This window comes from Schistocerca piceifrons, chromosome 7 (genome assembly GCF_021461385.2).
Source record: "Schistocerca piceifrons isolate TAMUIC-IGC-003096 chromosome 7, iqSchPice1.1, whole genome shotgun sequence".
Classification (NCBI taxonomy): Eukaryota; Metazoa; Arthropoda; class Insecta; order Orthoptera; family Acrididae; genus Schistocerca; species Schistocerca piceifrons.
The window spans coordinates 102,275,292-102,289,372 of record NC_060144.1 but is presented as its reverse complement, the minus strand read 5'-3'; the positions used below and the strand labels follow the sequence as shown (position 1 = coordinate 102,289,372).

At 37.4% G+C, this 14,081-nt stretch overlaps 1 protein-coding gene across 9 annotated transcripts in view; it reads left to right on the top strand.

The window, feature by feature from the left end:
• Nucleotides 1-14,081, top strand: part of LOC124804727 (cleavage and polyadenylation specificity factor subunit 6) — a 174,951-nt gene that overhangs the window by 61,097 nt on the left and 99,773 nt on the right. For all 9 annotated transcript variants that reach the window (XM_047265016.1, XM_047265014.1, XM_047265013.1 and 6 more), the window contains one exon: nucleotides 8,127-8,412. In XM_047265016.1, the coding sequence (XP_047120972.1) occupies nucleotides 8,127-8,412 (286 nt within the window). The remainder of the gene's footprint in view (nucleotides 1-8,126; nucleotides 8,413-14,081) is intronic.

Sequence of the window (14,081 nt, the reverse complement as noted above, 5' to 3'; positions counted from 1 at the left end):
AATTCTGGAACTTTACTACGCATACTTCAACAGTTTACTGATAAAATCATGACAGTGGAAGTGTCTTTATTCTGAACGCCATTTGACTTCCCTTACTTCAGTAAAAGTACAGTTGAACAGGCCGGGAGAGTTACTCATGATGTAAACCTCTAGCTGCATTCTGATTGATGGAACAGAAGGCTTAAATTAATTAGAATTCTGAGCTTCTCTTTTGTAATGCCGTATTTTGTCGAAGGAGACTACTATTGCTTTGTTCTTAGCTAAAGGATAGGCAATTTTTCAGATGCTTTTCCTCTTTGAGTCAATACAAGAAGTGCTTTTTGAGTGTCATGTTTGTCGTCACCACTACTCAAGCACTTTGTATCCAAAGATAATGACATCATTTGCTTTGTGTCATTTAGTCACATATCTTTTTTAATATACCACTTTCATGATTGTCTCGTCCTGATCTGAGTGTAAACAGTGTAATTTACCATATAAGCTCAGTTATGAGAGACATTTTTTCTCCACAATCGTCAGTCAAAAATGGAGGATTATAGTATGTTCACAAATTAAACTGTTGCTGCTGAGGCCATCATTTTTACATTGTTTAATAAATTGATATTGGAATTTTTTACATTTACAAATGGTTTTGGCTATATTGAGGTCACACGCAGATTTGTTTTGAAGAATGAGGAAGGATATACAAACATTTATGGTGCTTTTTAGGTAAAGGTAATATTGAAAGGTGAAAATCTAGTCCTTCAAAAAACGTTTTTTGATCCTGAATGCAAGTCAGTATTATATTTGGTTATGAGGACTATTGATTTACCAGTTAGGCTGCAAATAAGAAATTCAGCTGGTGTTCACATATTAGAATACCTGGTGAAAATATTACCACCTTTTAATCACCTTTAGAACATGATCGTGACATTCACATAAAGCATGAAAGAAAATTAATTCAGAATTAAGTGTCTAAAAATGAAATAAATCATATTAAACTGACTGTAGTTGGACAGATAAAAAATGTACTCACAGAGTGCTGGCAGAAGAACACAAGTATAAAAGGTATTATGTACGGAAGCTATTGGAGCCATTGTGAAAGAAAGGTTGAAGGGAAAGGGAGAAGGGTGAAGGAAAAAGACTCTATCCCTTTTCCTAAATCTCACTAGTCCTTTTCTCACTTTTCCTAAATCTCACTAGTCCTTTTCTCACTTTTCCTAAATCTCACTAGTCCTTTTCCTTCACATTTAAGAAAAACACTGTATCCCTGTTCCTAAACCTCACCAATCCTTTTCCTTCTCTCCTCTTCCTTTCTCTTCAAGCTTTCTGCCAGGAACAGAACGCATCAGCTCCAAAAGTGTATATATGTAATACCTTTTATATGCGTGTTCTCCTGCCGCTGCTTTGTGAGGAGATCTTTTATCTATCCAATTACATTATAATCTTTCAAAAATTTATTATTTTCATTGATATATTAAACTAACTGTAATTACCATGAGATAAATTACAGTGGCGAGACCTGTCATGAGGTCGTGCCAACAGACATCCTTAGATTGTAGGACGAGTGAAAGTTTGAGAATTTGACTGAATTGTGATCTTTCATTATATATTAGTTAGGGTACTTACATATGACCTGCACCATAGAAGCAATCAGTGCTTCACAGTTGCTCAAGTACAGCACTATGGAAGAGTTGAAGGGGCAACAATGTTACCAGCTTGGCTGAGAATTAGGATGAGTTTGGGGAGGGGAATGGTGAGCAGGCAGCAGATTTCATCGTTCTGGCAACCAAGGGAATCTATACTGCATGCTTTGGCTTTTTATAGGCATTTACCATGTTTAAACTGCAGGTTACCTGAATCCATGTGAATTGACTTAAAAATTGCACAAATATGCAACAGCAGTGTGCATTTCTGCAGGAGGCAGTAAAAGTCTAGTTTAAGGGGCCAGTGGCATACTTCATGTGTTTCCTACAGCAATGTTGTTGACACTGACAACAAAGCTTTCAGTTTGTAGATAAATCTTTTCTTTTCTCTTCTTTCACACATTTTCTTTACACATGTAATTTAAAAGTCACAAGCCCCAGTTCCCATCCGTATGATTGGCTGATCTCGGGAAGTACGTGATTAATGAGGAATGTTTCTGTATAAAATTTATGATTCATGCAAATTGGCTGACATCTAGTAGTGATAGGTGTAAAGCTGTCTGACTGGAGCACTGGTCTGGTACAATCTACTATTAGGGGGAGCCTGATGCAAGATACCACTGCCTCCTTAAGCAACCTGCAGTGAAGGGCATATTGAATATTAAGTTGATGTGAACAATTTTTTGTCTGAAGTTGATGTTTCAAGGGGTGTGAGGGGAAATGTGGTAAAATGTCACACTGAAAATATAGCTAGTGATTGACCAGCACTGGAGTCAGATGGCTGGCAAGTGGCCATAGCTCACACTGAACTGGCACTGCAGTCAGGCGGTTCAGTAGCTCGCAGCTCCCATTATTGCCATGAGATGTCACTCCAGACACAAATTGAATATGGAACTGATCTCCTGAGAACTTTCCTGGTGTGCACTGCTTAAATCGTTTTTGATAATGAACATGGACCTTGCCTTTGGTGGGGAGGTTTGTGTGCCTCAGTGACACAGGTAGCCATACCGCAGGTGCAACCACAATGAAGGGGTATCTGCTGAGAACCCAGACAAATGTGTGGTTTCTGAAGAGGGGCAGCAGCCTTTTTAGTGGTTGCTGGAGCGGCAGTCTAAATGATTGACTGATCTGACCTTGTAACACAACCAAAACAGCCTTGCTGTGCTGGTACTGCGAGTGGCTGAAAGCAAGGCGGAGCTGCAGGTGTAATTATTCCCAAGGGAATGCACCTCTACTGTATGGTCAAATGATGATGGCATCATCTTGTGTAAAATATTCCTCGGCTCTCTGTACGGGGAGTACTCAGGAAGACGACGTTATCAGGAGAAACAAAACTGGCACTCTATGGATCTGAGTGTAGAATGTCAGATACTTTAATTGGGTAGGTAGGTTAGAATATTTAAAAATGGAAATAAATAGATTAATGTTACTGTGGGAGTCAGTGAAGTTCAGTGGCAGGAGGTACAGGACATTTGGTCAGTTGAATACAGTGTTATGAATACAAAATCAAGTATGGGTAATGCAAGAGTAGGTTTATTAATGAGTTAAAAAATAGGAACGTGGTTAAGCTACTATGAACAACATAGTGAACACATTATTGTAGCCAAGTTTGACATAAATCCCACACCCACCACAGTAGTACAAGTTTCTATGTCGACTAGCTCCACAGATGAGGAGGAGATTGAGGAAATGTATGCTAAGATAAACTAAATTATTCAGAGAGTTAAGGGAGCCAAAAATGTTATAGTCATGGGAGACTGGAATTCGATAGTGGGAAAAGGAAGAGAAGGAAAAGTAGCAGGTGAATATAGACGGGGGGAAAGGAATGAGGAAGCTGCCTGGTAGAATTTTGCATGGAACATAATTTAATCATAGCCAACACTTGGTTTAAGAATCATGGGAGAAGGTTGTATACATGGAAGTAGGTTGTATACATGGAAGAGACATGGAGACATCGGGAGGTTTCAGGTTGATTATATAATGGTTAGACAGAGATTTAAGAACCAGAGTAAATTGTAAGACATTTCCAGGTGCAGATGTGGACTCTGACAACAATCTATTGGTTATAGACGAGGATGCAGACGAAGGTGAGAAGGGAGATATGGTACTGCGTGAAGAATTTGACAAAGCACTGAAAGACTTAAGTTGAAACAGGGCCCCAGGAGTACACAACTTTCCGTTAGAGCCAGCCATGACAAAACTCTTCCATCTGGTGAGCAAGATGTATGAGACAGGCAAAATACCCTCTGACTTCAAAAAGAATATGATAATCCCAATTCCAAAGAAAGCAGATGCTGACAGGTGTGAAAATTATCAAACTATCAGTTTAATAAGTCTTGGCTGCAAAATATTAATACAAATATTTTACAGGAAAGTGGAATAACTCGTAGAAGCCGACATCAGGAAAATCAGTTTGGGTTCTGGAGAAATTTAGGAAGATGCAAGGCAATTCTGACCCTATGACTTCTCATAGATGATAGGTTAAGGAAAGGAAACCTACATTTCTAGCATTTGTAGACTTTGAGAAAGCTTTTGACAATGTTGACTTGAATACTCTTTCAAAATCTAAAGGTGGCGGGGGTAAAATAGAGAGAGCGAAAGGCTATTTACAATTTGTACGGGAACTAGATGGCAGCTATAAGAGCCGAGGGGCGCGAAAGGGAAGCAGTCGTTGAGAACAGAGTGAGACAGGGTTGCAGCCTATCCCCAATGTTATTCAATCTGTGTATTGAGCAAGCAGTATTGGAAACAAAAGAAACATTTGGAGTAGGAATTAAAATCAATGGAGAAGAAATAAAAACTTTTGAGGTTTTCTGATGACATTGTAATTCTGTCAGAGGCAGCAAAGTACTTGGAAGAACAGTTGAATGAAATGTACAGTGTCTTGAAAAGAGGATATAACGTGAACATCAACAAAAGTAAAACGAGGATAATGGAATTTATCCTAATTAAATCAGGTGGTGGTGAGGGAATTAGATTGGGAAATGAGAGACTCAAAGAAGTACCTGAGTTACACTATTTGGGGAGCTAAATAACTGATGATGGTAGAAGTAGAGAGGATATAAAATGTAGACTGGCTATGGGAAGGAAAACGTTTCTGAAGAAGAGAAACTTGTTAACATTAAGTATAGATTTAAGTGTCAGGAAGTATTTGTATGAAGTGTAGCCATGTATGGAAATGAAACAGGGACGATAAATCGTTTAGACAAGAAGAGAATAGAAACGTTTGAAATGTGGTGCTACAGAAGAATGCTGAAGATTAGATGGGTAGATCTTGTAATTAATGAGGAAGTACTGAATACAATTGGGGAGAAGAGGAATTTGTGGTACAACCTGACTAAAAGGAGGGATTGGTTGGTTGGACGCACTCTGAGGCATTAAGGGATCACCAGTTTAGTACTGGAGGGAAGTGTAATGGATAAAACTCGTAGGGGGAGACCAAGAGATGAAAACAATAAGCAGATTCAGAGGCACGTATGTTGCAGTAGTTACTAAGACATAAAGAGGCTTGCATAGGATAGAGCACATGGAGAGCTGCAGCTAACCTGTCTTTGGACTGAAGACCACTACAACAATCATTTTACAAACAAAAAGTACTATTTTCATGTTGTGTGATTTCAAAAATGAATTCCTTCTTTATATTTGCCTTAGAGTGATTTATTACTTTCCCAATTCAGCCCTCCTTTATTGAGTCCTTTCATACCAATTAGTCTGGTGCCCCCGACCTCAATATTAATTTTCAGATGCTTATACACGTTACATGTAATTATACAAATTCTTGTCTCTCAGTATACAGTACTCATACTTCAGGAGCTCCATAGGTCAAGGGTGACAAGGATGCACATGTATTCCTCATTTTTGAAGTGAAGTGATGGCTTTCATTGAATAGCTAAGCTACATCCCAGAGAGTTGGTGCACCAGTTTAATGATTTGGACAGTATAATGTATACAAGGTTGAATCGGTTTTATATAGTGTTAACTGCACCAAGGGGTACTAAAATCATCAAGAAGATGTACCATAATGACAGACATTCAAAGTTAAATCTTAAAGTAGATTTATTTCCAGAAACAGTTAGCCCCACTGTCGGGGATTTGTTCTCCTTTAGTTTCCCCGTGTTGCTGTTACATGTATGTCGCGGGAATCTGTAGTTCTACATATAAATGGAAGCAAAATCTATTTCAGAAAATTTTTCCTTGGCATTAGGCAATTTCCAGTTCATATATCACAAGAGGATTTGTTCAACATTCAGAAGGAACAATGTGTTTTTTTTATACAAAATACCTTAATTTTGTATTGTATGTATAGAATTATGCTCAGAATTATGGAAGATATGATAACACGAATTTTCATGGATGATCGTAGCACTTCTTGCTGCTTTTCGAAGATTGAGTGCCCTACAAGAGAGAAATTGCACATTATTGCATTAGCAGTGTGCTGTTCTAGATTGTTGGCTGTTTTCTCAGTACACCTTCACCTGCCTGTGAAGAGAGATGCATGTGAAAGTGAAATTAAAATTCACACTGTCCCGACTGCCACCATAACTGTGAATTTGTTGTTTATTGCCAGGTAATTGTATTTTTCTCAGAAATTAGGTTCTGCTGTTATGTGCTTTCCTGTATTGCAAGGGAAGTGTACAGTACTGTCTTATTTATTTAGAAGTAGAAGAAATCTGTTAGATCAACTGTTATGTTGCAATTGTAGAGGATATCAGTGTAATCAGTGTAACTGTCCCATCACCAAAAAATATTAAATTAATGTGGAAGTGGGCTTCTATTATAAAATTTTGTGGATGTAAATTTCACAGTATTACATTTGTTTCTCTCAGATATGACTTGTGCTACATTTCAGTTTGAATGAAACCAACAACTACCTAAGTGCACTGTGGTAACTTGGAAAATGTCAGCTTCAGACTGTCACTTTTGTCGAGCACAAAGCTGAGGGTATTATGCAAATTTTCTGGTGAACAAATTGCACTTTTGTGAAGTTGCTCTGAACTGCAGCTCAGTGAGAGTGCTTTTATCATCACTCAATAAACATGCGTTATTGCTCTCAAAGTAGGAGTTTCTACATGACCATAGCACAATCCTTTTCTGAAAAGGATCATCGTGTATGTAAAAATAGGTGCCCGATAGACCAGACAGTAGTAGATAAACTGAGAAATGGTGGAAATGTGTGTGCCTGATGAGAAACTGTGTACAGCATGTCTAATTGAGTTGACAAACTGAGCAAGATGGCACTGTTGTTAGCATAGTGGACTCGCATTGGGGAGAAAAACTGTTCAAATCCACATCCGGCCATTTAGATTCGTGTTTTGCGAGATTTCCCTAAATCACTCCAGGCAGGTGCCGGGATGGTTCCTTTGAAAGGGCGGGGTCACTTTCCTTCCCCTTGAAACAATCAGAGCTTGTGCTCCATCTCTAATGACCTTGATGTCTATGGGACATTAAACCGTTATCTTCCTTTCTTGAACTGGAAAGTGTGAATCCCTTAATACTAGTTTTTCTCTTTACACTTCACCTTTTAAAAAGAAGGTAATAAAATCAGCAAATGTCACTTCAAGGATTGTGTCAAATGTGAAATAAGTTGTGCCCAGAATTAGACAACTAATAAAGCAGCACATACAAGTGGTTTTCATTCATACAGCATTACACATGTACATTAATCATGAGTGTGAATACTGTGTTGTACATACTGACATGAAAATTGTTCATTTCAAATCATGAAAAAATTCACATTCTAACATTGGCAGCAAACAGTAGTGATATGTGAAGAAACTGGGGGAAGAGTGATGAAGCAAGATTACAGATAATAATTTCCTGAGACATTAGAATCCAATTCGTTACGTTACTAGAAAACCCGGGTTGGACTACAAACAATGATTTTGAATAATAATATGATACATGAAGCTTTTAGTGGTTTACAAACTCAGCTCATTCCTGTCGTGTTTCAGTTCACCCTACTCCCATCAGCTACCGTTAGGTTGACAACTGCGCCTTCACTTTATTTCACACCCCCACTTTAATTTCTTATATTGCTTAGTTCCTTTTATTATCATTGCCTTTCTGCACATTTTTCTTTTCTCCACATCTTAACCTATGTTTTCATGTTCTTTATTTTGGTTTTGATGACTCTTACATATCATTTTTTTGTTTTTGTTCTTCACCATGCCCTGTTTTACCATAATGCAGTGTTATGAATTTCTGCACTCTTCTTCTGTTAATCCTTTTTTCCCCTCATGCCATGCTGTATTCTGTCATCTTCTGTATTCAGGCATCTAGTAGTTATGTTCTCCTCAGCATTGATTCACTTACATTTTAGCCATAGTACAAACTCAGAAGAATGTCTACATTGCTGATTATGTGTAATGACTCTGATGCCATTTTATCATTGAGTGCTCGAATTGTGTTAGACCTTAGGCATTAATTTGGATCCTATATTTGACTTATTGGATATATTTAACCATTTGCTCGTTGGTACCAGTGTTATGTTATATATTTCAGTTTGAAGCACAATCAAAAACAAGGCCAGTACCACCACCAAATCCTGGCCCAAGGAATCCTCATCAGCATCCACATCCTCCCAGAATGATGATGGGTCCTCCACAAGGAATGAGGCCTAGGATGCCACCTCCTGGCATGCCACCACCAGGTCCTGGACAACGAATGCCCGGCCCGCCCATAGGGCACGGAGGACCTCAGGCACATGGTCACCCACAAGGACCACCATCACAAGGACATCCACCACCAGGTTTCCAGCATGGCAACTGGAATGGACCTCGAGCTAATGGTACGCGTGGTGTTGTTTATGTATGATGCATTAACTATAAATTTTGCATTTTCTTTTGCACATTTATAGTGTGGAGGTTTGCAAGTTGGTAATCTCATTCTGCTTAACAAAACCGTAAATTATATTTTTAATATGATCAGTAAGAGACCCATAAAAAATAGAATGCTGCCTCTAATTTATGGGCTAAGAACTGTAGATTAAATCAGAAGAAATGGCAGAATGGTATGAAATGAAGAATACGTTACTGGGATAAATTAAAATAACTGGTAGTGGTTCAGTGCAGAGGAAGCAGTAATCAACAGTTGACTGGAATGGTGTGAAAGGAACACAATAGAATTCTATGGTTAGGTTTGAGAGAGGAACTAATCAAGACAGCAGAGGATCAAACAGGCAGTAAGAAAAGGCCCAGTAGAAATTCTTCGATAAGACGAGATTTAATTGACAAGAGGGGGAAATATAAAACTGCTACAAATGAAGTAGGTCCCTCTCCATTAGGTGGACCAGTTTAGAGAGTGTTCTGGCTTGACTATTTTCAAATCCAATAAAATTTTTTGAGTAGGTTTGACAATGTCTCTGATTGGTATGTGCAAACTTTCACCTTGATACATCTTTTCATTCCTTTCCTACAGCCTCTCGTAAATAAGGGTGGCAAATTTGCACACATGCTAAAGTACCAACTTTAGTAACATTCATGAAAGGTACTGTTAATTTGCAGATCTATGCTTTTGTATACGTAAACAGTTTTTTGTGCTAAATAGGAATACACTAGAATCTTGTTGATCTGGCTCTCAGTAAACCGGATTTCCAGTTTCTTCAGATTCAGTGTTGAGAAGACAGCTACTGGATAAATTAATTGAGCTGTAGAGGGAAGTTGGTGTGACTTCTTTATAGAAGTTGGTAAATATCAAAGATGTGATTTTTATGATAACTTTGTTACCGAACTACTAATTCTGAGGTCATGGAGAAAAGTTTGGCCAGATATTTGTGATTTTGACTGCTGAGGTTTGTGAAGTTGTCAAAACCTCTAAATTCCTTGAAATGTTAGAAAATATTTCTGATTGTTCAGATGTAGACTATAGTGGTGTAAATGACTGGTTGCAAACAACAGTAATGCTGGTTATGACATGACGACCAATGATGAAATTTGTATTGCTGCCTATTGTACTACAGGGAATGAGTCATGGTGAAGTGGAAAATGAAAGTGGCATTTCAGAGGAAGAAGTAATGCCTCATGAAGAGGCAACATCCTAGCTGGAAAAAGTGACGGTTCACCTAGAATGTCAACTGGAAGCAACTCCAGCAGAACTGATGATAGTAAAACATCAGTGTCATTGTGCTGCTTTCAAATGCCACCTAAGTTCGAAGCAAAAGAAAATTACTCGCTGTTTCAGTAAAAAACATGAATAGACTACATTAACTATAGAGTTAAAGTGACAAAAAATGTTTCTTGTTAGTGCCAAAACAGGTGGTTTCCTTCTCATCACGTATTATTTTCTTTTATTTATGTCAAGTTCCGTAGGAACAAATTGAGGAGCAAATCTCCAAGGTCATGGAACACGTCAGTACATGAAGTTACAACATAAAAATGACAACAGATAAAAATAAAATGTTTATGAACCTGAAAAAAGTCAGTCCATAAGTTAACCAAATCAACAATACAATAAGAATCAGCTTAATTTTTCAAGGAACTCCTCAGCAGAATAGGAGTGACCCATGAGGACACTCTTCAGTTTCGATTTGGAAGCGTGTGGATTACTACTAAGATTTTTGAATTCGAATGGTAGCTTATTGAAAATGGATACAGCAGTATACTGTGCACCTTTCTGCACAAGAGTTAAGGAAATCCGATCCAAATGCAGGTTGATTTCTGCCATGTATTAACTGAGTGAAAGCTGCTTATTCTTGGGAATAAGCTAATATTATTAATAAGAAACGACAATAAAAATATACATATTGAGAGGATGAAGTCAAAATACCCAGACTAGTGAACAGGAGTTGACAAGAGGTTCGCGAACTTACACCACTTATTGCCCAAACCGCCCATTTCTGAGCCAAAAATATCCTTTTAGAATGGGAAGAGTTACCCCAAAATATAATACCATACGGAATGGAAATAAGTGAAGTAGACTAATTTTCATGTCGAACAATCACTTACTTCAGATACTGTTCGAATAGTAAAAATGGCAGCATTAAGTCTTTGAACAAGGTCCTGAATGTGGACTTTCCGTGACAGTTTATTGTCTATCTGAACATGTAGAAATTTGAACTGTTCAGTTTCACCAATTGTATGCCCATTCTGTGAAATTAAAACGTCAGGTTTTGTTGAATTGTGTTTTAGAAACTGTAAAAACTGAGTCTTACTGTGATTTAGTGTTCATTTTTTTACAAACCGTGGACTTAGGTCATGAACTGCACTATTTGAAACAGGGTCAATGTTGCACACAACATCCTTTACTACAAAGCAAGTGTTATCAGCAAACAGAAATATTTTAGATTTACCTGTAATACTAGAGGCCATATCATTTATATAAATAAGGAACAGGAGTGGCACCAACACTGATCCTTGGGGCACCCCTCACTTTACTGTACACCACTCAGACCTGACATCACAGCCATTCTTAAGATTGTGAATAATGACCTTTTGCTGTCTGTCTCTAAAGTAAGAGGTGAACAAATTGTGAGATACTCCTCGTATTCTGTAATGGTCCAACTTCTGGAGCAACGTTTTGTGATCAACACAATAAAAAACCTTATTTATCATTCAGGAAACTGACCATTTCTAAAGGAAAAATTACAAATATGGCTAAGTACAAGGCTAACATGTGCAGCACAGTACTTTAATATTCTGCTAGGCACTCTATCATATCCATTAGAGTCCTTAGTCTTCAGTGATTTAATTATTGACCCAACCTCCCCCTTGTTTGTATCACACAGTAGTATTTCAGACACCAATCTCGGAAAGGCATTTGCCAAGAAAGTTATATGATTCTCTGTAGAAACTAAATTTTTATTTAATTCACCAGCAATCCTCAGAAAATTATTCTTAAGTGCTGTACATATGCCTGATTTACCAGTACCAGAAATATTTTTAATACGACCGGACTCTATATTGTCGACCTTGTGCTGCTGACCACACACTTCCTTCACAACTGACCATATGGTTTTAATTTTATCCAGTGAATTAACTATTCTGTTTGCATACCACATAATCTTTGCCTTCCTAATAACATTTTTAAGCACCTTACAATATGGTTTGTAATGGGCTACTGTAGCTTGATTGTGACTACTTCTAACATTTTGATATAGTTCCCGCTCTGTTCTACATGATACCCTTGTGCCACATACGGTAAGTCACCCTTGACCCACGGTTCTGGATGACTTTCCTGAAATCTACCACTTTTCCCAGACTATAGGATGTATAAAGAAGAGTGTTAAGTTCTTTTTGAATTGCTGACTTTTCTAATCGGGGGGTTATTTAATCTATTAATCATTGAATGGAAAAATGCTAGTTTATGAGCCAGCAATTCAAAAAGAACTTAACACACTTTGTTGTATACCCTGTACAAATGACTTTGATTCCAACATAATCACAAAATTGTATTACAAATGTAAAACACCAGAGCAGAACACAATACATAGCAAGATATGCCTAGCTCAAGGAACATCACCAACACAGAAAATAAGATAAGTACCAGCAGTCTACCATGGTAGTATCTCCAACAGAATTAATGCATTTTTTAAAGACAAAAATATTCAACTAGCCTTTTGAACCAGTAACAACATTTCAATAAAATTATGTTTTGCCTCCACTAGAACATCGAAATATGATAACCTAGGAATATATAAAATCACATGTGGCAGCTGTAATAGCTTTTAAATTGGCCAAACAGGAAGAAATTTTAACATGGGATATAATAAACACACTAGAGAGAGCAAATATAATCAGTCCAGCTTCTTTCTACACTTGAAAAATCAAAATCACACTTCTGATATGATTGAAAATGCACTACAGTTTCTGCTTAGAATACTAAAAGGTTTTGCAATGAACATTCTTGAGGAATTAGAAATTTATATATACATGAGAAAATACCCACAAAAAATATTAAATGGATCTACTACCTTAAAAACTTCATTGAACTTTCAGAACACGAAAATGGATAAATCGGAAGTAACAAATACAACAGCCAAAGATAATCGCAACAAATTTTAGTTAATAAAATAATATCGCTGTTCATCTGCACAGTCTTTGTAAACTCATTGCGTCATAAAGAGTGGAACTGTCAAACTGCTGTCACATCATAATTAACATTTCAACACCCTGACACCATTTACGATCTTACTAAAGCAGTGACAGTTACAAAACAGTCTACTAACGATGCAATATGGATGTCACATCAATCTAGACATGAGTACAAGACATCTACTGTAATATGAATGACATTGGCATCCATACCTGTTCTCGCCAAAATTGTAATTGCAGGTACTTGCAAATGGCGATGAAGCCAAAACAGTCTGTTCTAAATAAAGGTTAGTTATTATAAGCAGCTATTTGGTGTATCTACTGTTATAATCAGTTTGACAGTGTTAGCTCTTCTAGTTTGTGGAAAATGGTCTAAGTTCCAGTTGCTTCCTACTGTTCTCCAGAAAGAAATCTTACATTCAGCATTGCTCTGTGGCACCACATTTCAAAAGCTTCTATTCTCTCGTCTGAACTGTGCATCATACAAGTTTCACTTTCGTACATGGCTATATTCCATACAAATACTTTATGAAAAGAGTTCCTAACTCATCTGTATTCAGTGTAACAAATCTCTCTTCTTCAGAAACACTTTTCTTGTCATTGCCATTCTACATTCTAAATGTTCTCTACTTCGGTCATTCAGTTATTTTGCTGCCCAAATAGCAAAACTATCAACTGAATGTCTTGTTTCCTAATCTGATTCCCTCAGCATCGTCTGATTTAATTCTACTGCATGCCATTATTCCTATCCTGTTTCCGTTGAAGTTCATTTTATATCCCCCTTTCAAGACACTGTCCATTCCATTCAACTGCTCTTCTATGTCTTTTGTTGCCTCCGTTTGAATTATGTCACTGTCAAACCTCAAACCTTTTATTTATTCTCCCTGAACTTTAATTTCTACTACAAATTTCTCTCTGGTTTCCTTTACTGCTTGCTCAGTGTGCGGATTGAATAACATCAGCAATAGTCTACAACCCTGTCTCACTCTTTTCTCAACCATTGCTCCCCTTTCATGCCCCTTTGACTCTTATAGCTGTCAGCTGGTTTCTGTAAAAGTTGTAAATACCCTTTCACTACCTGTATTTTACCCCTGCTGCAGGCAAAATTTCAAAGAGAGTTTAATCAAAATCACCAACAGCTTTCTCCAAGGATACAAATTCTGTAAACGTAGATTTGCCTTTCCTTAACTTATTGTCTAAAGTAAGTTATAGGGTCAGTATCGCTTCACGTGTCCCAATATTTCTCTAGGATCCAAATTAATCTTCCTTGGGGTCGGCTTCTACCAAATTTTTCATTCTTCTGTAAAGAATTTGTGTTAGTGTTTTCCAACAATAAATTATTGGACAGATAGTTTGGTAATATTCACACCTGTCAGCACCTACTTTCTTGGGAATTGGAATTATTCTATTCTTGTCGAAGTCTGAGGGT